The 24,422-nt window shown below is 37.3% G+C and overlaps 1 protein-coding gene across 1 annotated transcript in view; it reads right to left on the bottom strand.

Annotated features, from left to right (window-relative positions):
• The window catches only part of NEBL (nebulette), a 99,664-nt gene extending 80,326 nt beyond the window's left edge, over positions 1 to 19,338 (bottom strand). The window contains 5 exon segments of the mRNA XM_019470993.1: positions 4,294 to 4,404; positions 10,809 to 10,919; positions 13,044 to 13,148; positions 19,102 to 19,173; positions 19,270 to 19,338. Of these exon segments, the coding sequence (XP_019326538.1) occupies positions 4,294 to 4,404; positions 10,809 to 10,919; positions 13,044 to 13,148; positions 19,102 to 19,173; positions 19,270 to 19,335 (465 nt within the window). The 5' untranslated portion in view covers positions 19,336 to 19,338.
• Between the last annotated feature and the right edge of the window lie 5,084 nt (positions 19,339 to 24,422).

Raw genomic sequence — 24,422 nt, 5'->3', positions numbered from 1 at the left:
AGAGAATTTGTCTCTTACTGTTCGTCCCTGCTTAGTATTTTCTGAGCTGCAAGTCCACTAACTAATGGCCCGTCTCTGCCCCCTTTTCTCTCATCTGCACTTTGGGGTCCATCAACACTAAGAAAAGACTAGCTGGTGACAATCATCATTGGCAACAGCTTTTCTGATCCCCACTCAAACGGTGTTGAAAACTGTGTCCCGGCTCATGTAGAAGAGACAAACACATTTCTGGCCCATTACAGATTGATGCAGTCATCCTTTCCAGTAATGGGCTTGAAAATTGATTGGTCCCAATTACATCAGGAGTAAACACATCATTTTCAGCACCAGTTGGAAGTGGTCCAGGGGGACCTGCTGTTGACAACCACTGTCAGCAGAAAGTTAGTCAGTGAAAGGTGATTTTTCTAATGCAGATGCTGAACAGAGAGCCAGGAGAAGCTTGACGTTAACATGATCTGCATCAAAACAAACATCGACATTTTGGTACATTATTGATGGTATTTAAGCACATCAAGTTTAAGATCTGCTGATTTGGTCTTATCAGAAAGAATGTAAATTTTTTTTGTGTGGATTGTGACTGCACAATATCCCAAACATGAAAAAAAAGCTTACTCCTAAGACAATATAGACTCCTTAAATATTCAACTTTAGATGATCAGTGAAACATTATAAATTACCACTACTGACATCATATGGACTGCAAAGAGAATACATACACATCAAAAGTTTGCCCAACTGTCAACTAACATCTTAAAAGCAGCACTGTTTCGTACATAAGCGTAAGAGAAAAGATACCAGGGCTCCAACCTCAGATCTGCAAACTGCCTTTTTAATGTCCACAGATGAGTCTATTGCAGTTTTCTTATTTGTAACATCAGAACACCCCTTCCTTATTTCATACAATGTAATGCTGTGAGGAGAATCGGTAATTTTAACCAAGCAGAACTTACAAATTGCTGTACATAATACTTAATACTTAATACTAAATACTTAACATTGTTTTGCTGTTCGTAATGCCCAGTGATGGACCAGGTCATGGAACAGACAAAACTGTGATCCACAGCTTTGAGTACCTTCACCAAATGCTATGTGCAGCTTCTACCCAGGCACAATGCTGCAAGTGTTTTCTTTGCTTTAGAAACTTAATTGCCATGCCATTTCACTGTTCAGTTACATTCTTCCATCCGTTTGATCCTCAGCTACACACACTATTTTGTGACCTGACGGTTTCCTAAGGGCCACCACCTAATTTTGGTCCCAAGTTTGGAAACTTCTAGATGAGCTAAATGACATCAGCTACATGACAGGCATAAAGTAGGCTGATGGTCACTACTTCACTGTTCTCCAAATGCCTTTGTGTGCCAAAGTCACATCATTAAAATTCACTTCACAAAACACAAACACAATTTATAGAGAAAAGTACTCTGGTTTGGATAAACATGCATTCGTTCAAGCATTTGTAGTATTTATATTATTTTTCAAGTAAATTCCCTATCATTAAAAAAGTCACTTTTGTTCTTTCGAGAGCAATTTTCTTCAGTCTAAGTATGAAGAAGAGAAAAATGTTTTTCTTATACATGATCACATTGTTCAGGAGATTTTACAGTATTTCCCTATTATGCAGCTTCAGCCCACACTTATACAGCGTGTTAATGATATTCAAAGTGGTGTGAAGGCCTACAGCACATGACAGTTTCAAAATGTCAGCACAAATGTATTGTAAGTTGAATACAGTCTTAATTTTTGAAGGAAATTGCACATTTCACAGAGTTGAGTATAAATGTCAGCCTTATTTTAAGGCTGAGTAAATAGTCTTAAACACATCCTAATCCTATTAGATGCAAACCCTGCATGTAAAGGTTGAATTGAATTGGCAGAGCATTGTAGGTAAACACGCATTCTGCTCCCATAGGTATACTGTACTGAGTGGTGGATAAAAGAGCTTTGTCCTTCTATTCCCCCAGTAGTTTCCCTCCTTTTTCCTTGCACTTTCAAAGCTGTGATTCTACAAATAGCCTGAAATAGTTCGGAAAGACAAATGCTCCACATTTGGGATGCTCGCTATTCCATGCTATGACTCAAACTTGAAAACTCACACAGCTCTTAATTAAACCTGCACTTACAAAACAAGAAATCCACAGCTATTCACCATGGTGCCCAAACAATTACCCGCAGGAGCTGTGTAACTCTGCTGAACAATAACTGGACTTACATAATTTGCTCCTTATGTGTGATAAAGATATACCCCCATTGCACTGCATCCCCCCGTGAACAACCAGAAAGAATCTGTTCTTAAACAGATGAAACTAACTGGTTAGAGTTTTATGTTGGATATGGAGGGTTGGTTTGATTTTTTTGAAGTTTGCTTAGGCTGAAAATCATTTCCTTTGTATTTTTTCATTATTTTTAACATGCTGTTAAAAGTTCTCATTTATGAAAACATCCTTCCCTCCTATGTTTGCCTTCATTTCCCTTTTTTTGCTTGCTTTAAGGGTGAAAGAAGATGAAACAACTGAATTTCATTTACTCTCACATCTGTACCCTGCTCTCCTTAATTCTCTTAGCAGGTGATGTACAGCTGTAGAAGGGGACTGGGTTTTGCACTAGCATACTAAACCTCAGACCATGATGAATTTGATTCAAAAACTTGTCTCATCTTCCTCCTCATCCCACCACCTTCTCTGAGAGGGATTCCCATCTCTCTTCCCAACATTATTTCCTTCCTTAGTAGTCCACCATCATTCCTACTGCTAGGTGAAAAACCTCTTGCTTATGGGGAGAGAAGTTCATGTTCCCAACTCCTACCCTCCATCAATCTGACATCCTGATGCTTCCAACAGCAGAGACGGACAGAGTTTGACAGGAAGAGGGAATTCTGTAATCAAGGCAGGTTGCAAATTACTGCTGGGAGTTCCAACGCAGGTATTTCCCAGCAGAAGAAAAAGTTATTCTTCAAACATAATGCTTCCCTGAAGTTCTTCCAGCAGCCTTTTAATCAGCGACCAGCTGTCAAGATTCTGCACACACGGACATACGTTTAACATTGACATTTAGCTTTCAGCCTACATAACCTAAGAGTGTTTGTTACACTGTCAGTAGGGACGATAGGGTAAATTTAAGTTAATTCAAATGAACACCCAAGCTTCATTTTCTATATTGTTAGCAGCAAACAAATATCCCATTTATCTGAGAAACAACTTATAAAATCACATACCTACCTGACTTGACTTGCTTACCTGAGAAGAATGAAAATGGATCATAACTTTAAAGGTATTTACATGTCAGCTGCTCTTACTTAAAGGGTTTTGTGTACCCTTTAAAATGACCTCGCTATTTTAGCCAACCTTCTCCTAAAATTTACTCTTCTCATAAGTAAGCTTTTACAAAACCTAAGACATTTTTCTTCAAAGCTGTGTTTGTATAGTTCAAGACACTAATCTGGGCAGCATTTCCACCCCTAGCAATGGTGCATTGAGCTAGTATAAGCTAGCTCAACTATGAAATCAAACCTGACTTGTAACTAATAAAAAATGTAAATACTATTATTAGGCTTTTTATACTGTGAAAACCTAAAGAATTTTAAGAAGTAAAAGAGCAGCTGTAAAAAAAAAAAAAAAAACAAAAAAAAAAACAACTTTAAAAATATTGCTAAATAATTAATTTGTAAATTATTTAAGTAAAACTACAAGAACAAATACTTTGGTCAATGGCATAACCTAGTGCCAGGCATCAAATTGAACCCTATGGCTCAGATTCTGTAAAATAAGTCATAAATTGTTCTTTGAAACTCATTTGATATGTACTGATGAGATGGGAACAAAGTTATTCATGTGCATAAAAGTGTGCAAGAGCAGGGCAGAAACAGCCCCCCACTCTCCTCTAAACAGAACCCTTGAAGAACTACCCAAATGTTGACAGTGTAAGACACTGAAACCATGCTGGTGTTCATGTAAACAAAGAGCTTTATACACTTTTAAAGTTCAAGTAGGTACACATGGAATTCAGAGAACCTGTCTTTGTAATTTTATTTGAAACTGATAGAATTTAATAACAGTTACTACTAATAAACAATAACAACCGCTTTCCACTGCAGTTTAAAGTAAAAGTCACATACCATTGCTCACAGCATATTTTAAACACACATTGTGTCCCAAATTACTTCAGAGCAAATAACGTAAAAAAACCCCAACTAATGAAAAATGAAAATATTCCATGCCCGGTTCATTTCAGTTAGCTATAATAGGTGTATCTACCCAAAACAAGTGACCTAATTTCAGATGGAGGAGTACTTACATCACTCTGGTATTTATTGACTTCCATAGCATGCTTAATATCTGGAGGCTCCTTCATATGTGCATAATCTGAAGTTCCTTTCTCAGCATAATGTTTTTGTTTATAGAGAACCTGCAAAGAGCAACGTTACACTTCTGTGACCTCGGCAGAGCAGGTATAATAATATGAACTGGGTTAAACCTAGCATCATAGAGTGCTTGTATTCAGGAAGAAATGTAATAAATAATTAAGCTCCTTAATGGAACCAGAACCCTGAAACAAGAGCAGCTTCTACCCAAAACAGGGACATACGAGGCACAGTCAGCAGAGAGATTTCTCTGAGTCTGTTATTGCAGCAGAGGTATGAGTAGACAGGAGGAAGAAAAAGAAATACACAGAAACAGAAAATTAACCTTAACAAGGTGAGAAGACAGCCCAGGGAAAAGCATAAGGGAAAACTTTTTTTGCTCAAAACACACTTGAATCTATCAGCTAAGTAACTATTTCCTTAGGTTTCTTTTTTTTTCCTGTTTTCAGAAAAGAAAGAAAAGATTTTGTGCATTCCTCATAAATAAACAGGTTTACATGAAATACTCATAGCCCAAACATCTATTTCTTCCACTGTTAGGAAATTACTAGCACAATACACATTTTGACTAGCCCCCAGGTTCACAAAGAAAAATAATATTTACATTCAATTGTCATCATGGTAAAGGAAAATGGAATTGGATTGTGAGTTTATAAACAAATTTATTTTTATAATAGAAACTGAGCTAATGTTGGGCATTCATCCAGCTTTCACTGTACTGTGTTATACTTATACACACACTCACATATTAAAACCGCCAGAAAAGCTGATCTTGCACTTATCCTTGTCAGAAGCTTTTAGGCTTACATTAAGAAAATTCACCAGGTTTTGATGCCTGAAGAAGCAGCAAGCATCAAGAAAATTCATTTTCTAATAGCTTTCAGGAGCAAGCATTAAAATAATCCCCAAGAAAACAACAAATACTAAATAAGATTGAAAGCTGATCAGGAGGAGAAGGATTTGAAACTAAAGCCCTCGATAGCAATAAAAGAATACTGTGAAAGTTTTGAGATGGGAACTGTTGACTACGGTGATTCGGACTCTTTTAGGACAGGATACTAGAACTGTGAGAAACTGTTGTATCTGTTTGTGTTTAAGGCAGCAAGATTGCATCTGAGTCACAGATCAGGGTGCCCAAGGCAATATATTAGCATCTGCCCTGACTATCTCAGATTACAAGATTAAGACAAAAAGGCGTGGGTTTTTTGCACTGCTACTATATGAATGAAAGTATCAGATTAGGAAACTCAAAATGTGCCATCTCCTTATACAGTGTAAATCTATCATGATCAGGCCTCTGGGGAAACAAACACAACTTAAATCGAAACAAAAAAATGTCTATAACCTCCCTATACTGATTACATCTTGCAACTGGCAAAGCAAATAAACTTTAGTAAGACTGAAGCATCACTAACAAATGATCCCCTGCAAAAGTGTAACTACTATATAAACATATGCCCCAAAAACTATTTTGCTACTTCTCCTACTTCACATTGTCACTTTTAAGATGTTCCCCACTTCATACCATTCTGAGAAGCAGACCCATACAGTTACTTCCAAAATCTACTAATTTACAGATATTTTATTACATTGCCACTTTGCTGGTTCAACACCTATGTTTTTCTGTTGGCGAATGGGCCATGTAACCAAGACATCAAAAAACAAAAGCACATCAACACCCAACATGAGAAAACCAACAGAAATTACAATTGTGTCTCCACTATCTTGGGAAAAGATGACTGTTTCTTTAGCTTAATGTAGGAATATTTGACTTGCTATTTGACAGCTGTGTTCTTCCTATCTTTTCACATTAGTCTTATTAACTGACTTAAGCAACCTTGAAGCAATCACAGGCTAGGAGGAGTTCAATAGCTGTCTAGTTTAGTTTTGGACAGCTTAATGCAGAACTATTCCCAGACCTGTAAATCAGTTCCAAGGAAGCATGAAAAAATTATTTCATCAATATTCTTAGAACCATTATTTTACATGTTAGCATGTGTACATTTATTTCTCATTTCATGTTAATTTTCAAGTTTTAGCTAAACTGAATTTTCTTTATCAAATCTACATATGAAACTACAGAGAGATCAAGTATTATAGGTCACTGACATAACCTCTACTCTGTAGTGGCACCATTTATTAACTCCAGAAATACAAGGCAATTATTTAAGTAGGTATGACTTCAGATTGAACTAATTTGTAAGTACTCATTTTTTATTTTTTTAATCTCTGTTGTACACCAGTGTGTCAATAGGAAGCTGCATTAAGGAAGACTTTGTGCTCTTTTAACTTATCTCCGACTGACCCTTTGATTTGGAGTACTTTAAACACTATTAAATTTTTATTTTTATATTTCCTCTATAGTCAGTAAGATGAGCTCTGAACTTAAAATCCACAATGTAGGATTTTGTAGGAAGAAATGTTCAAGAACACAGAAAATGCCCTTTTAATCTCTAGATAGAGAATTAGATTATCTGATATATTTGTGTAAAACAAAACTAGAGAAGTCCGGGAGACGAATACCTGCTACCATAAAAAAGAGGAAATCTTGAACATGAGATTTGATACCACAAAAAACTATGAAGAATTACATAAAACAGACTGAAAATGTGTAATATGATTGTAAATGATGCAGTAATCCACAAAAATAACTTTATCATAGTAAAAAAAAACCACATATGAAAGTAAAAGGAGGATTCTGCCCATAAGAAAAACTCTGAAATTTTCTCTGGAAGTTGAAAATATTGCTTAAGATTCACTTGGCTCATCATCTTTAAAAACAAACAGAAAATACTGTTGAGCATTGACATATAGTTACTATTTGAGATATTGCCCTGTGCAAAGGAGAAAATTAAACTGCCTTCAGTTTGCTTTAGATTATTCCTTTCAGATAAGAAGAAAAACAGTGCAATCTCTTCTTATGGCAGAAATAAAGTGATGAAAAAAGTGATGAAACGCATACTTTTTTTTCAACATTGTTTCCCCCTCAAGCAATTTTAAACACCTTTATCATTGTTTGTGACACCTTATTAAAAACAATGTTCTGTGTAAGGAAGAATTCAGTATACTGGTTTTCAGACAAGAAAAAGACTTGGCACAAAGCTAGCAATGATCAGAAATTTTCCTTCAGAAATATTTTCCACGGGAAAATTGCCATTTTTCCAGAAAATGTCCATTTCCTCTCAGGAAAATCAAAATGAGGGCTCCCTGCCTAGACCGCTCTCATCAACTTTATTTTCTCATTGCAGAGAACAGGGAAATTGGTGAGAGCTTTGTAGGCTGGCAAGGAGGGTGAAGTTACGTGGTGGGGACAGGGACTTCTGCTCTCTCTAGCTTACTCTCTCTAGGGACAGCTATGACAAAAGAGAGAGAGGGAGGAAAATCTGGTTGCTTACCCTCAAGAAAGCTATTTAGAAGGCGACAGTCAAATTTTCTGTGTAGAGGAAAAAATGAAATTTATAAAAGCCACCCACATATGTGGGCCTATGAAACGTCTTTTTCACTCTCCTGAAACATTTTTTCCCATAAACAGCATCATGATTTTTTGTCAAAATTTCAGATGGATTTCCTTCTCTATGGGTATTTATTTCCATCTTGGTGCCAGTTCTACATAAAACACAAAAGAGCAAACGTGGGTTTTATGCAAAAGCCAGCAGCGGTGGTCTTGGTTTAGTCTTTCCTCTGTATCTTGAAGAGGGAATTGAGCATAAATCAGTACAGCCAATGCAGGGAGAAAGCTCCACAGGAGGAGAACCACAACTGTCAGGGTGTTGTACTCTCCGTTATGGCAAGATCCTGTCAGTGCTGACATTGTATGGCTGGAACCCTGCAGAACAAAGTCCTAGCTCTGCAGAAGTCAATGACAATTGCCATATCAGTTAGAGCATGCAAAAGTGATAGATGGTGCTATGGGCAGCCTGTTTCCTCTGGAGAGGACAGCAAAGGGCAGCTGTAGGTGGGGAAAAATTTCTTGTGAGAAAAAGGAAATTTCCCCTAGTTGCCTCCAAGCTCCTAAATCATGAGTGTGATCTGAAACAGTGTATAAAATTAATAAATTGGGCTAGATCTAGGTGGGCTGAAAACGGAGCCGCCGGGCAGCAGCAGTGCAGCAGCACCATTTCAGGATCAAACATCAAATCACGGGAGAGACCATTTGCCGAGGACACACGTGTAAGGAGATCACCCGGCAGAGGCATACCAGCCTTAGCAGTCCTGTGCCAGCAGGCAGTAGTGAGGAGAGTCAGTGGCTCTCTTTCTTCCTCACCATGATCCCCTAGTCCTGACACACCTGCTTGGCAGAAGAGGCTACGGATCCTGCCAAGAACATGGCATCACAGAGCGAGAAAGCACCTGCTTGATTTGGCTACAAAAGCCCGGCCTTGCACCCAAGAAGCAAGAAAAGGGAGTCAAAGGTGTAAATTTGTTCTAATGTGGATGGGGAGGAGGACACGTGCTCTTATTTTCCACCTCTCAGGAAATCAGCACCTATTTAAAATCAGCTTACTATAATTGAGAAACAGACTGCAGTTCTGTGCTTGCAACAGCCTTTTTGCAGGAGAGTTGGCACAATGGCCAGACGGTGCTGTTCTCTCTCCTTCCTACGGCATACCCTTGGTCTCCTCTTGCTGAAGTGATGACCTGTAAATTCACAATCCCAGCTAGATAGATGCAGCAGAAATCCTCTCTGCCATATCCTGACCCAGCTGAAATCCGAAACCCTTGTATTAGCTACTTAGGTACCGCAGCGATAGGCACAATATGGATTAGATTTGAATACTGTAGAGAAGATTTTCCACTAGAAAATCCCCTAGGATCTCTCTCAAAGTAGCATTAAATTCAGGTCCACTGCAACAGTAACCACAAGTTGGAAAAATGTGTCAGTGTATCTTTAAGTTTTATGGTAGATTATGATTTATAAAGCATCTATTCCTAAGGGGATGGTATGAATTTTACAGGAAAAGTTTCTGCTTAAATATAACTCATCCTATATGCATATTTGTTTCTCTATGACTGTTGCATGATTGAAGAAAACCTTCAAAAATATCAAATGAAAACGTCAGTCTTTTCCTTAAAAGGGTTCTTCTGATGAATCAAATGGTTTCATTTTTAGTCTCAGTTATTTATCTTTTCTGCCACATCACCGATGTTAATTAACCTCATTTGCGTAAACTAATGTAGAATGTACTCATTTGGAATGAATCCAGGAGCAGATCTGTGGCAAACTAGTTAACTGATGTTTTATAAATCAAGCTAATGGTTTAAAAATGTTATACAAGTTTAATTCCTGATTTATTTCTACTGTAATTCATCTAATCACTCACTTTACAATGAAATGTAACATTAATGTCATTTCAGCTACTGTGCTGCTTTAACTTGAGTGTATATATGTTCCATTTCAAACTATGAAAACTAAAATATACTTTATGTTATTATATTTGCTTAATACAGCCTTGATTAACACACTGTTTTAAATCAAAACATTTCTCCACAAGCTGTCCTGAGATTCAGTGCTTTCTTTTGTTATGCATATTTTCCTTTGTTTGAAAAAAAATCACTGCATTAGAAGAATGCATATTGAGATACAATCAATAATAGGGATTTAGCAGTGTGTTCACTTCACAGACTGGCCGTATTAAACTATACGCAGTTAATATCTTTAAGAGAGGAGAAAGGCAAAACAAGAAAAATGTGGAAATGCTTGGTGGACAGAAAGCCATGGTCATCTATCAGTTGTAATTCTCTTGAGTAACAATGCAAATCTGTAACTTCATTCACATTACACATACTTAACACTCACAATTCCACTGAGATCAACGGAAGTGAAGGGTCACCTGCCTACATTAAGGGTATTATATTTTTAAGCCCCTGGAGGCAACTGAACTGTAATTTCTATTTTACTGGTTGTTTGCATGTTTCACACTATGTTCAATATAGCTGATTTCATATTTTTAATTCTATAAAATTTGTTGTGAGTGGTAGTATGTAGACCATCAGAAATACGTTTACTGCTACCAATAAGTGCCTTTGAAAGTCACTAATTTTTTTTAATTTTTTTCCCTTCAGAATCAAACATTTTATAAAGCTAATATAACATCCAAATTGAAACGGTTGTTATATAAGATTCATCTATTCTATAAACACAGTGCAATGTCACTGAATTCAATAATTCCTTATTGCATTCATGGATTTCTAACGGATTTCATTGAATTGATGAATGCACTAGCAGTTTTTAATTGTATATTTAATAAACATAACAAGTAAGATTGTCAACATTTTAAAAGTGAGTGGCTCTTGAAGTTAAGAAGTTATGGTGATAAACTGAAGATGATAAACTCACCCAAATAAATCAAGCAGGCAATCAAGTATCCGTTCAAACATATTGTTCAAATGGGTCATATTCTGTCACACAATTAATCTAAAAATCATTTTTGTGATTCTAAAATTGTACCTTGCTCTGAAGTTGTGTTAATTCTTTTGCAAATACACTGTCAATTGTGGCTGGCATCTGCTGATAAAGAGAGTTGGAAAGGTCTTTCTTAGCAGCTCCTTTATACTTCACCTAGAGGGGAGAAAAAGGTGACATACAATGCAAAAATTAAGATACAGTAATCATACTACTTATTTTTCCTATTAAATAAAATGGCATAAACCATTAGAACTGGAAAAATCTAATGCTGTCATAAACTTTCAAGCAAAATCAGATCTTTAACATAACTTTAAAATACTTCAGGTGGATGTGTCTAATTCACAAAGCAATGCTAATTAAATTCAATAATTTTGGGGGAAGTATAAAATAAGGTAAGCAAGGCAATTATTTTTCTATCCTTTTTTAAATAATTTCCAAAAACCAAAATTATCTTTTTTCTTTCCATTTTCCTGAGTTCTGCACAACGGGAGCAATGAGAGGCCAACAAAAAATATTTTACCGATTAGTAAGTAGTAGCAATTAAATGTAATGAGAAAGGACAGGAACGTTGAAGTTAGCATGTCTGCCATTATTTCTACTCAATCTTTTCATATTACAGACTCATTTTTAAATTACTTTTTATTTATCCTGTACTTTCTCCAGTGTTCAGTACCAGGAATTCCTCACAAAAGGGTTTTATGAGACAGACCAGAATAATAGTTCAAAATCTGGGAGGCTTTTGCTTCAGATCTAACTGTTTCAAATTCATAAAACAATAATGTCAAGTACTGCTGTGAAAGTAATTATAAATATCAAAGATATCTTAAATGATACTGTCTAATGTCATTAATTTACTGTGCAATATACAGCTGTTCATTGGAGACTAGTTCCCCATATGTATTATATATATCAATAATTTGCTGTAACATTTGTTGCTGTTTCCCAAAACAGAGGGCTCTTTTTCACTGCAGTAGACATGCTGTTAAGAATTTCAGTGTTCAAGTTTTGCAAAAACAGGTTATGGGACACTAGAGGTCAGTAATTTACAAGATAAACCATCCATCACATCATTGGCTTCAGGTAATGCTGCAATAAGCAAACAGAGTGCTCAACACTGTGATAACCTAAAACATAGGGGGGTTAAAATTTTGAAATATCTTTCTATCTCTAAATCTTTCACCAGTAATTAGCAGTTTTTCTTTGGAATCAGACAGATGGATTCGATAAATAGTCTATATTGTGCTTTTGTAGATTACAATACTCTCTCTCTTAGAAAGTATAATTTCATCACATTTATGCCCCTTGGGACATGCCACTCTTTCTCAGAAAATATGACGATAAATATAACAAAAATATTCATCAGATGCATTTATATTGAATGTAGCCACACAGCAAACTGATATATATCAGAAACAGAATATAGAATGTATATAAATTACGTGACTCCAGACAGGGATATTGGGATGCTCTTTATCATAATCATAAAGGTAGCACAAAAAATGAGGCACCAAAAATTTAAGTCTTCCAAGGCTCACAGTGACAGAAAAATCACTCAGAACCAGCAGTTCCTTAACAAAAGCAACTCTCTGTCAGGTAAAACTCCTGCTGCTGTTCTCACCTGTGGAAAATAATCAGAGATGCAATTCTATGACACCTTGTAGCTGGGACACTAAGAGCTGGCAGTAAACTCTGCTCTGGCATTTTGGAAGTTGCCATTCTTTCTTTGCCACTACAGTTGTGTGTGTGTGTCTGTGTGTATGCAAAGACCTAAAAACTCTGACATGGGTATGCATATATACGCATGCAAGTGCTCACGTGACCTGCAGATGCCATTGACCTGATGTCTGCCCCGGTCCCCTTGCTGAAGGGGGACTGTTTCCTTGTCTCCTTCTGTTTGATACCAGGCTGTGAATTCTCCACAGCAGGGAAACTATGCACAGGTATAATTTGCAAACCTCATCACTGCAGCATAAGAAACAAGAAATCCTTTTTCTGTTCCTCAGTTTATCCATCCATAAAATGGGACAGCTAGGACTGCCTCAGAACCATTAATAAAATATCTTGGAATCCCAAAATCAGCGTTGCATAATTCCCTATTATTATTACTCACATATACAGTATACACTAATTACAGCGCCTTAAGTCACTTCAGCTTTAAACAGAATTGTTACTTGAAATATGCCATCCTTCCCCTGCTAAAAAACACCATATTCAATTGAGAGAGTTTTTAGGAAGGGTAAGAAGCAAAAAGAATTCTTCAATCTTTTTAGGTCTTACCTCAGAAATAAAAGCATTAAGACTTTTCACATGTTTTAGCTGCGGGGTGTCAGGTACAAATATGCACTTGCCTTTAGATTTTTTAAACTCTTCTTTATAGTGTATCTACATAGAGGAGAAAAAAGAAGTTTAATTTTCCTTAAAAAAAAAACCAAGAAAAATAAACAATAGCTATTATTATTATTATTATTATTATTATTATTATTATTTTATTTATGGATACTATGCTGGGTGGCTTGCAAACACCTCAGACTGGATCAAATTAAGCCATAAAGGCAAACACCCAGTTCTCACACAAAGTACCAGGGCTATGTAAAAGTCACAGAACTCTTTATTATTAAAGATTAAAAAGGTTATTTTCCTCTACATCTACAGCACATTTTCACCACTTTTGTGGATGTTCTAGTATCTCTAAAGAAAGGAGAATCAAATAATTGATCCTTTGATCTCAAAGATAAAATTGTTAAACTAACTTCTAACACAGACCTAGCAAGCACAGAATCTGTATAACATAATCAAGTGCCCCTTTATGAATCCAAGAGTTACATGAATAAATTCAGAAGGCCGCTGCCAAATCATTGCCTACAAAGCACCCCAACAGTCATGACATGCAAGTAATAACAGAATTTCTTTAAGAGCACACAAATTTTAAATTGAGCCATTTTTTAAATCATGTGTATACACAAAGGAAACTTTTTTTTTTTTTTTTAACCAACCAACCTTCTTCTTACCATGGGGCAAACAATACAGGCAGGTATAATAATAATCACATGACGGCTGATGAAGTCAGAGTTACTCTTTGTATTAGTGAGACTGCGAGAAGGATAAAATCTATGGATATGGTAAATGCGTAGGGACATTTATTATGTAAGAACTGTGTGAAGAAAGATGGTGAATTATGATGAGATGGACTAAATATAGACACTTCACATGGATAGCCTTAAATGTTTTTAGTGACATTTCTTTCTTTGTACATAAAATAGTTTAGATCAATGCAAATTGAATTATTTAGTATTAAGCTTTCATGGTTATTATCTGCTACTATTTCTCTAACCTCATTTTCACATTCTTCACAACAGCAGCTTGCATTTATGCACTCTAGACTTGCTGACAAGCAATGACAGGAGCAATATGATCTGCATCTGAGCATTACAGAAATATGCAGACTTAATTTCCTCTTTCTCTGAATCTTTAATGGATATCACAAGTTCTAGCCTACGCTCCTCTACAGGGACTTGGAAAACTCATGAGAAGGATGGCAGCTTACACAGAATCAGCTCCTGTACTTTCTGATGCCAACTTTTTGTCCACCGCAAAATGGATTAGATAATGCCAAATTCATCTCAAACTGATGACTACATAATCCTCACACAGGAAATAATTTTGGTTACTACTGAGCTCATCCATGTTTGGACTACTGAAAGAATCTACATCTCATTACCAAATCATATTGTCTGCCTTTGTGGATTACAGTGTATTCTAAATAAACTGTCTGGTGAACAACGGGTGTAAAATTACTGTGCGTCATTATTTTACTCAGGGACCCACAAATCCAATAGTTCATGTAACCTGTGTGTGACACCATATGCCTAGGTAATCACAGAGCAATACAGTAAAAGGGCAGTTTTATGATAAACATGAGCAGGCACTTACCGTTCAACCTGCACACATGCATGCATGTACTTGCAAGTGTGTGTATGTATATGCACATGAACAGCTTCAAAAAAAGGCTTCATAGAATTATGTTCATTCACAGTGATACGGCTGAGAAGGGACATGGGAAATCTACAGAGCTGACTGTCTACTGGTTAGGTTTGATGGCATTCCCGATAGAAACTCCTGTAAAGCTGAGACTCTGGTAGAGGAGATGGAGAGTCTTGCTGCTCACAACTTAGATAAATCACCCACAGATATCTGAGAGCTGACTGTAATTACATCCATTTTAATTACAGAGCAATAATTACATTCAAAAATCAAACATGAAAGCTTCCCAAGGTATCTCTTAATTGGGGGGGAATGACACGGTACGACTAGAAGAAACAATCAAAGCTATTCTGCTGTAGAAGTCATGCTTTCAAAATAACTGAAAGCAGCAAAGGACTAATGCCACCTCCTTACTCCTTTATTATTCACATTTATTATAGTAACCCATAAAGGCCACAAAATGCGCAATTTAGAGAGGACATATAACAAAACGTGTAGTCAAACTCTGATCCAACTCAGTCCGTTCTGCTACAGAAGTGTCTGCATCGCTTGGAATCAGAAAGATGGAAGATGAAATGGGACAAGTATAATGAAGTCATGACATCTGCACTTAAGCGTATTTATTGTAAATGACGTAAGCAAGAGGCGTAAGAGGTTGGCTATGACTGAATATAACCAATGGCTGGAAGGAATAAGCAGAGAAGCTAATATTCCTCTTCAAAGTCTGGGGCTACAAATTCAAATGTCTAAAATACTAAATAGGAAATTTTGCCTGCGAGTGACCTACCCTTCACCACAAAATACACTGTTTAGGTTGGTAGATCTGGTAAGCCTTGTGAAAAAACCAAGTAATAGGAAAAAATTGCAAATGATGGCCTGGAGGCACCACTGCTCTTTTGATATACTTTTGAAGTCCAATAGCTCACTAAAGGCCCAATTTTTAATAGCTCTCTCCTGATCCCTTTCTTCTCCCTGACTCACCATAAAACTACTCTGACCAGCAGCACAGCTATCCAGTAAAAGTGGATTAAAATTCCTAGACAACCACCAAAACAGTAAGCTTCAAATTGCATTTTTTTCTTAATGGATGTTATATGGCAAGATCAACTTTATAAAACAAGAGCATCCAACCTTTAGGCTGAAGCTTCCTGGCTCGCCAAGAAAATTCATCTTGCCTTGTTCCATCAGCCTTTTTCACAGGGGAAACACAGGAGGAGACTGTGGGCTAAAGGAAAGGCTCCAATGGCAACAGCTTAATCCAAGCAGCCACTTTTCCTTTGTATTCAGGGGCACATATTAATCTAACTTTAATATGAATGTACTTGAAAAACTGTTCTTAGTACCTTAACATCAATGATGTAACCATGTTGACAGTCATCAGGCCAAGATCCATTATAGAACTGTCATCTCTCAAAGACCCATTTAAGCTTAGAAAAGCCACAAGAAGGTCTGAACCTTCTTATCTAGCTCTTATGCTAGACCAAAAGGGAACTTTTTTCCACTAAGGATTCCCTTTCCAACCCTACATTTCTTAATTTATAATCTCTCATAAGACTAAGAGCTGTGTCAGACCACAGATCCATCTAACACAAAATCCTCTCTCCGTGGCCACAGAAACCTAGAGAAAAGCACGAGAATAGGCCAAGCATACAGTATTATTGCCCCACAGTATTTTACTAGTCTCCAGGAATTTGGACCTCAAAGTCGTCCTGAGTTAGAGGCTGTAACTAGTAATGGTGACTCCAGAGAAACAGCTCCACCCTGAATTAGGTGGTCACAACCCTATTGGCATGAGTGGAAAGGCACTCTGTTTCTGCACTTGACTCTAGGTCTCTTTGGCCCTTGCTTTAGAACAAAGAGACATGCTAAAGCAAAGTTGGACTCTGTTAAATGGCAAGTAGTACTACTTTTTCCTGTAGGGGAAAAGAAGCACTGGTACCATACATTACCAAAATTCAGCAGAATCTTCAGAAGCAGAGTGTCCGTCTCTCTATCAAAAAGGATTATGATAGTTTGGTCAATGATCATTTTATTCATATAATAATTCCCCTCTCTGCTTATAACAGTATTCACAACATCATACCATACAATCAAAACAAAGAAGAGATGAAAATATACCAAAATATAAGTAATACAAGCAAATGGACAGGCTCAATTTCAATATGGAAGAGAAAAGGCCTGGAAAGGAAGGTAATTCACATAAATCAAACACACATGACAGTTTTGAAAACATCTGTGGAATAAAATTGCATAATGGAGGGAGATTAAATGAAATGGCTTTAGGGAGAAACAGTCCAGGGGGTATCACAGCCACAGAACCAACATCTGCCAACCTCAAATGAAAACGGGGATTTCCTCAAGAATCGGAGCACATGAACACTTCACAACTTCACCTATGTACAGTTCAAGGCTGACAGTTACGCCTGCACTAAGGACTGCCTTCACAACACTTTTTTAAAACCATATTGCCAAATTAAAGTCAGCCTGCAAAGAATGCAGGGCGAGTGTAATGCAACCCCAGTATCTCAGTCATGAGCACTCCTGGCGCTACGTTCTGATGGGGTAACTGTGCTGACAGCTCCACCGGCAGAAAAAGAAAATCACCCAGTCTCGTGGTCAGCAAGGACACAGGCTGCTGTCCCAAGGTCATCTTAGGGCCAAACCGCAAGCCCCATAAAACCATTATACAAATAAAATGTACAGATGTACACCAACAATACATCCACACCACCAGCAGTTTGTGCAAAGATTCATGCAAAAAGGGATAAAGAATATATAAAAAGTTCTGAACATTAATGAGTCAAAAATCAAAGGCAAGAATGCAAACTCCTTGCGGTTTATTGGCCTCCACAATGAAGAGTGCAGGGTGAGGAACTTACCCCCCAGCACACTGGTCATAAGAAATTCCAACTATAGCAAAAATTCCAGGAAACAAAATTCACCCCCTATACATACACGTATTCCATTCAAGCCAATGAAGAAACACCTACTGATTTCAGCAGAGGCTGAATAAGGCCCCAAAACTGGATGCCATTTTTACACACAGAGTCTCTGAAATTAAATTGGTCTGGACCATTACATATTACTACTGTTTTGAAAGCATTAATGACACTTTGCCATTACACTTTACATATCTCAAGGAAAATCTAACACACTTGCAGGCTAAACGCATCCCAAGCTTTCAGCAGAAGCCCACATCCCTGAATCATTATAGGCTTCAGGAACCTGGCTTGACTTAGTTATTCACCTTAGCTCCCAAGCCCCTGCAGAAAATCAGAGAAAATACAGCCACTCCATTTATCAGTTAACAACCACAGCCAACACTACTCCTAATGGGTATACAGCACAGTAGTAATTCCTTTTCAATTAAAGAAAATATTTCTTCAGCATTTTTCAAGGAGTTTTTGGCTTTAAGAACAAGCAACCATGTTTAGAAACAAGTTGCATGGAAGCAATAAATGTATTTTGGGTCAGATAAGTGCTCCAGGTCCATTTTCATTTTGGCCTTTACATGAGTTGACAGGCAATTATTGTACCATATGCCATTCTTTTCCCAAAGAAAGCACATTATCAGTAAAAATATTAATAAAATCTACTGCTTCCTAAAGTAGCTCGAGATTACAAGGGAGCCATCTTGGTAGCTTCTTTTAAGGATCTATCCAATTTTCAGCACTCTTTCTGTGAAAATTAAACTATTACCAGATGGTGTATGGACAAAGAGGAAACTTTGACCTTGTCAAGTCACACTTTCAAGCCAGCACTGTAACACCTACGCATCCCAGATACTGTTTTTCTGAGTTACCTATTCTTTTCTGATACGTAACCCCTTATAATTTATACCTTAAGTGTAGATTCTGTATGTTCTAGTCTCATAAAATCAACATACTCATTCACCTTGAACAATAACATCTCGAATCTAAATATCAGATTACAACACAACATGAGCCAGACGTCATTTTTCGGTTTCTTTAGAAGAACATTTGTTAAAGCAAGTCACTCTCTCCTCAGTAATGTATTCTCTGCTGCCAGCCACCATCCTCCCAGGAGAAATATCACTCTCAACTCCCATTCACATGAAGGGACGAAGTTACTCTTCAGACACGCCTTCCCGGAGGGACACAGAAATAAACTTCCACCAAGGTAAATCTGATGCTGTTACACTGAAGCAATTGGATCTACTCCAATTTAAAATGTCTTGGATCTGATCTATGATGTTTATATAATGTCTATATCTGATTGACAGTATATGGGCACATACTGCACTGTACATATCTGAAAAAATATGTATCATAAATCTAAAGCCACTGGAAAGAGAAATGCCAATGTAAGGACGCAAACAGTCACCGTCACTTACATCACTTATAATTTCACTGCATTTTCGGGCCAGTTCCATATTTCTGTCCTCAATAACAGGCTTGAGGAAGACCTGTAAGAGAAAGGTAGTCATTCCAGGTTTATTGTCCTAAAAGGGTAGCAATAGAAGGAAATAAGTACTTTTCAAAGCTATTGGGGTTTAACTCACCTTTTCTTCTTCCTCCCCATCCTCATTTTCACCTTCCCTGAAATCCTGAATGACAGATACTCGCATTTTAATACTTTGCAGAAAACAACAATGGAAACTCTAAAAAGGTTCAGCGCTGCAGGAAACAGCTCAGACCCTACAGCATGCCTGGAATCAATGCTTCATTTGTGTCCTCCACTGCACTTAACTCTACCAAGGCTCCTTCTTTATTTAGGCAGCACTTGACAGCCTTTATCTGAACAATTCAGTGTGAGTGAACTGAAAGGCATTGCAGATGGCCTTGCTAGCTATCAGTCACAGCAGAGCTAATGCTTTCTTATAGATAAAATATAATTAAATGACCTATCCCAGTCAACTATTTTTAAAATTACTATGAACACACTTAATTAAAATACCGTGATGCAGTTAATTCATAAGTAATTTAGTAAAATTAACAGGCTTAAAAGGGCAACATTGACTCTAAGTTTATGGGAAAACTGCCCAGTTCTAAGATTCAAGGCATCAATGACTCCAAAACCAGTTATCACAAAACTTTGTTTTGTTGGTCCAATAACAGAGCTTTTAGAACAAAAAAAGCACACTACTCTCATTTTCCAGTAGATGTAACTGCTAGTATATTTTTCAGGAAATACTCCTTTTCCACAAAGCTTATAAAATTCCTTAAAAGCTTTCCGTATCACATCAGCTACAGGTTAAACCTGTGCATACATAGATACAAACACGTTTGTATACCTACAAGTATACATGGCTATGTACTTACACATGTATGTTCCTTCACTGTTAAAAACTGTCATGGTCTGTAGTCTCAAAACCAGCCTTTTTCAGTACGAAGTCACTGACTCCAGCTGCAATGAAACTGAAAGATATCCTTATGTCGATGGATATAGTGTCACAGTATTTGCTTCTGTAAAACAAGCAAGGAGGTACTACAGGACCAGTTGGCGTAACCAGCATTTTAACATTATTTTTCTTTCCAAACTGTAGCTTGTATACTTCTCATTTTATAGAGGGCATGATTTTGAACTTCATCTAGCAAAGTGATTCACCACTACACAGCTTTGCAATCAGGCAAAGATATAAGGAATGTGTGCTCTTAAAAAACCTCTTCAAAGAATTTTAAGTACTTGTGCCCAAACACAATGTCCTTAGAGCTTATTTAAAAACACACATTTCTTTAGAAAAAGAAACAGTTCAAAGAAGAGGAAAAATACAGCATTTGACTTAGTTAAGGTCTGAAAATTTGAAAAGAATATTAAGAACAAAGGCACAAACTGCTTTCAGCCTATAATAATCAAGAGACAGAATTCTTTATATGTTAATAGTACAGAAAGCTTCAAGATTTTCCATTCCGCTACTTCAAATATAAGCTCCTAAAGTTCAGATTTGGATTGGCATTGTTGAAGTTCAGGTTGAAACCTAGAAGTCTGGTTTGTAACGGTGAGAATTACCTGTAATTTATGCTGACTACTTTTGGAGCTCAGGATGTTTCATCCTTGTGGAAACAAATGGTTTAGTCTTACAAGATGGGTATTCACAGTAACAGGCCATTTTCAAAGATTATGGCCACAGCAAATATAGTCCTAAACAACAGACTCATGCATGATTTCAAGGAGCACATGTTAAGGAGACAGAGTACCTACAAAAGTGCCAGACAGAAACGCAGCACCAAGGCTTCAATTGGGGATTTTTGTGATAATATTCCAAATACTATATTCTTCCAGCGCAGTTAATTTCCCTTTCCTTCCCACATTTAATAAATGTAGGAAGTGGAGACATTGAAAAATATTTAAGAGAGTAGAGAAGAGCTATTAGTAGCTGCAAAGCTTGCTGAATATGGGGAAATCTTTTGCTATATTTTGCACCAGAAAGCAAATATGGTCAAAATGGCAAAGTCAAAACTGTTTGGGTTTTGGGGGAAAAAGGGGCTGTTCAGCTTTTTAACATGCTTACATTACAACTGGTGGTTTTTCAGCAGCTGGACATACCAACATTTATATATTAATTGTGGTTTTCCTGCAAAGGTTTCTGCATAATGAAGATCTGCTTTCTCTTTAGCATGATCACTTTTGGTCAGCCCTGAAGTGGTCACTTTGTTGGATTAGATGATCATTGTAGGTCCCTTCCAACTGAAATATTCTATTCTATTCTATTCTATTCTGTGATCTTTAACTGCTTTGACAGAATTCATTTTTTCCCATTTTTGCATGATCTGGGTCAGGCATAACTGAGCATTCAAATATGCTATGTCCCATGTAACTTCCATAATACAAGGATTGCAAGACAGCTGCTATACCTCATCATATTAAAAAAAAAAATAATAGTATGCGCAAAGGGAGTAAGGGAAAAAATATTACAGTATCAACTAACCATACACAAGTTATTCAAAATGGCACCTTCACATAACAGATGCAGCAAGAGACTGTATGACACAGAAACCTGCCTCCCTTTTCTTCACCCTCCTCAAAACACTGAATACTGTCAGATAACATTCATTGTGCAATAAAGCAAGCCTGAAAATTAAATGTATCCAGATATATAATTCAGGGAATAATTTGTTATGACCATTTAAGAGTTGCACGGTTTAGAAATGCATTATGATTCTATTAGCAGCCTGCAGGTCAAGAACAAGCTTAGGTTACTTCCATAAGAGGCAATAAATAATCTAGGATCAGCAGGAGTGTTTGGCATCGCAAATGCTTGTGTAAGTTTACAAATATTTTTAAAACTACTCTAAAAATACTAAATCTAATCTGTATAAAGACCTAGTTAAAATGCTGAGCTTTACATCCCCAAAACAATTATGAAGTATGTTGTATTAAAGATTACTTTTCACCTGCAAAACCTGCATTTTTACCAAAACCTCCAAACTGACACTTCTGAACCATTTTCCACTGTATATAATGGAATAATCCGTAGTCATTTGTTCTGGCATGAAACAGCAGAGATTAAACAAAATCCAGTTGTACAGAATTTTAAGAATACACTGTAATGGACTGCTAAGCTGTGTATACACAATGTTTGCATGCATACAGGGCATGGCAAAACTAGAATTTATTATTGCATTATAGATATCTTAATATGCACATGAAGGGGAGAAATGGTTTCTTCAGGGAAGTACCCAATATGAACTCATTCAAATTTTGTAAGGGAATGCTGCATAGCTCCACATTTCTACTTCCAGCCACCCTGCATGGGTGTTTCACATCTCAGTTCAAATTTAGCCTTAAGAATGAGGCTATTTTGTTGAAGAAGCTGCAACAAAATCAAAACAACTGTACATTGTCTAGATTGTTCACAGAAGCACAGTATTTGCAGTACACAACCTTCACTGTGTATGAACTTTTGATAGAGAAGACAAGCCTTCTAGAAGCAAACTATATGGTTTATCCTATGAAAGGAGACGGCTGAATCTCCCAACACTTAAGCCATCATTCGATTGTGTCAATGTACTATTTTTTGACACAGAACATTACTCAAGTACTTGGTCTAAATGCATATCTGCTGAGGAGGCAGAAGGGGAAGAAACATGGGTTATAAAGGAGCCCGAGTCTCCATAAGTATGAGTTGGCCCAGCACGTGAATGGTTCCGGCGCACAGTTGTGCAGCTTTCCTGCTTTGATCACACACAGCTCTGTCCACATCTGGCCAAAGCCCCACCATCTCTTTGTCCTTTTATCAGTCTTTTAAGAAATACATTTGGGAGATGTTAGCCCAGAAAGTTAAAAGGCTTCATCTCATTTTGGCCCTGATACACATAACAATTTAGCAGTGACACTCAGTTCTGTCACTGAACAAACAATACCGTTGGATTTTTTTGGCATAATCCCCAAAAGCCTTCCAAGATCTGCAATATCCACATGCACTGCTGAGCTGGAAGAACTTCTTAAACCACTTCACAGAACAGCAGAAACTGTGCTTGTCCTAGAAAAGGCACCAGAAACGTCACAATCTCAATGCAGAGTTCCTCATGGGATACAGACATTTTTTGCAAACACATACTCACGGAGATATTGTCTAGCCCAACTGGATCTTGATGACAGAGCATTTAAGATGTCTGTATGGTACAACTAGTTCCATAATAATACCCAATCTAATCTAGTTACCAGAAGCAGTGTAGCTATGCTAGCATGACACTGCCTGAGTTAATAAACTCTTTCCCACACAGCTAATTATCCTGAGAAATTAACCCATTCAGAAGTGGGAGTATTTATCAGGGCACAAGATTGTGCCATGCAGATGTATCATTAGCTGTGATCAGCAACAATACATTGAAATAAACCAGCATAAAGCTTTTTCAGATACTAATGTATTCTAAAAAAACCCAATACCTCAGCTTCATTTTTCTGACAATATTCATAATTGCGTACTACATTTGCACAATAGTTTTTAACCCTCAAAGATGGTATTTCCTAAATGGGATATACAGTTTCACCTTTTTTTTTTTAATTTTTCATGTTAAGAAATTAAATCCTCAACAATGGAGGATTTTGGTGTTTCCACCCCCCACAATATTTTCAGTTTAACCAGAAGCCTGAAGAACCTATCGCTCCTACAGCTCTCTTCACAAGTTCATGCATCAGGAGCTGAGATGCCACGTTTGACTGCATTGCAACTGTTTAATCCACTCTACCGGACATAGCTGTGACGTTTCCCTTTCTTGCCAAGTGTCATAAAGCCCCTTTCCCCTTACTCAAGTGTCCAACAGGGTATGAGAGTCCACCAGAGCTAACAGCTCTGGGGTGTAGCAGCTGAGGCTCTTCAGCATTCCTCACCTCTTACTAGTGCCATTACAACAATGAATAGTCAAGATATTTATTCCTATTACCTACAAAACTGGAGCCCTGATGCTAGTCCTGTACACTAGCAGTCAAGAGACCTGCACGCTAGTCCCCTGTAGCCGGTGGAGAGCAGAACACATTCAAGCTATCCCTCTGCCCGGCAACTTGTGGCTCAGATTTCATAAGGCTGTTCTACAGAAGATGGCTAGAAAATGAAATTATCAGCTGACTGGGTTACTGTGTGAGGTATCCATATGTTGTGGTTTAACCCGGCAGGCAGCTAAACACTACACAGCCGTTCGCTCACTCCCCCCACCTCAGTGGGATGGAAGAGAATCTGGAAGAGCACAAGTGAGAAAAAGTCATGGGTTGAGA

The sequence above is a fragment of the Aptenodytes forsteri genome, unplaced genomic scaffold, assembly GCF_000699145.1.
Source record: "Aptenodytes forsteri isolate BGI_AS27 unplaced genomic scaffold, ASM69914v1 Scaffold336, whole genome shotgun sequence".
Classification (NCBI taxonomy): Eukaryota; Metazoa; Chordata; class Aves; order Sphenisciformes; family Spheniscidae; genus Aptenodytes; species Aptenodytes forsteri.
The sequence above is the reverse complement of the archived record's forward strand: the minus strand, read 5'-3'. Positions and strand labels throughout refer to the sequence as shown.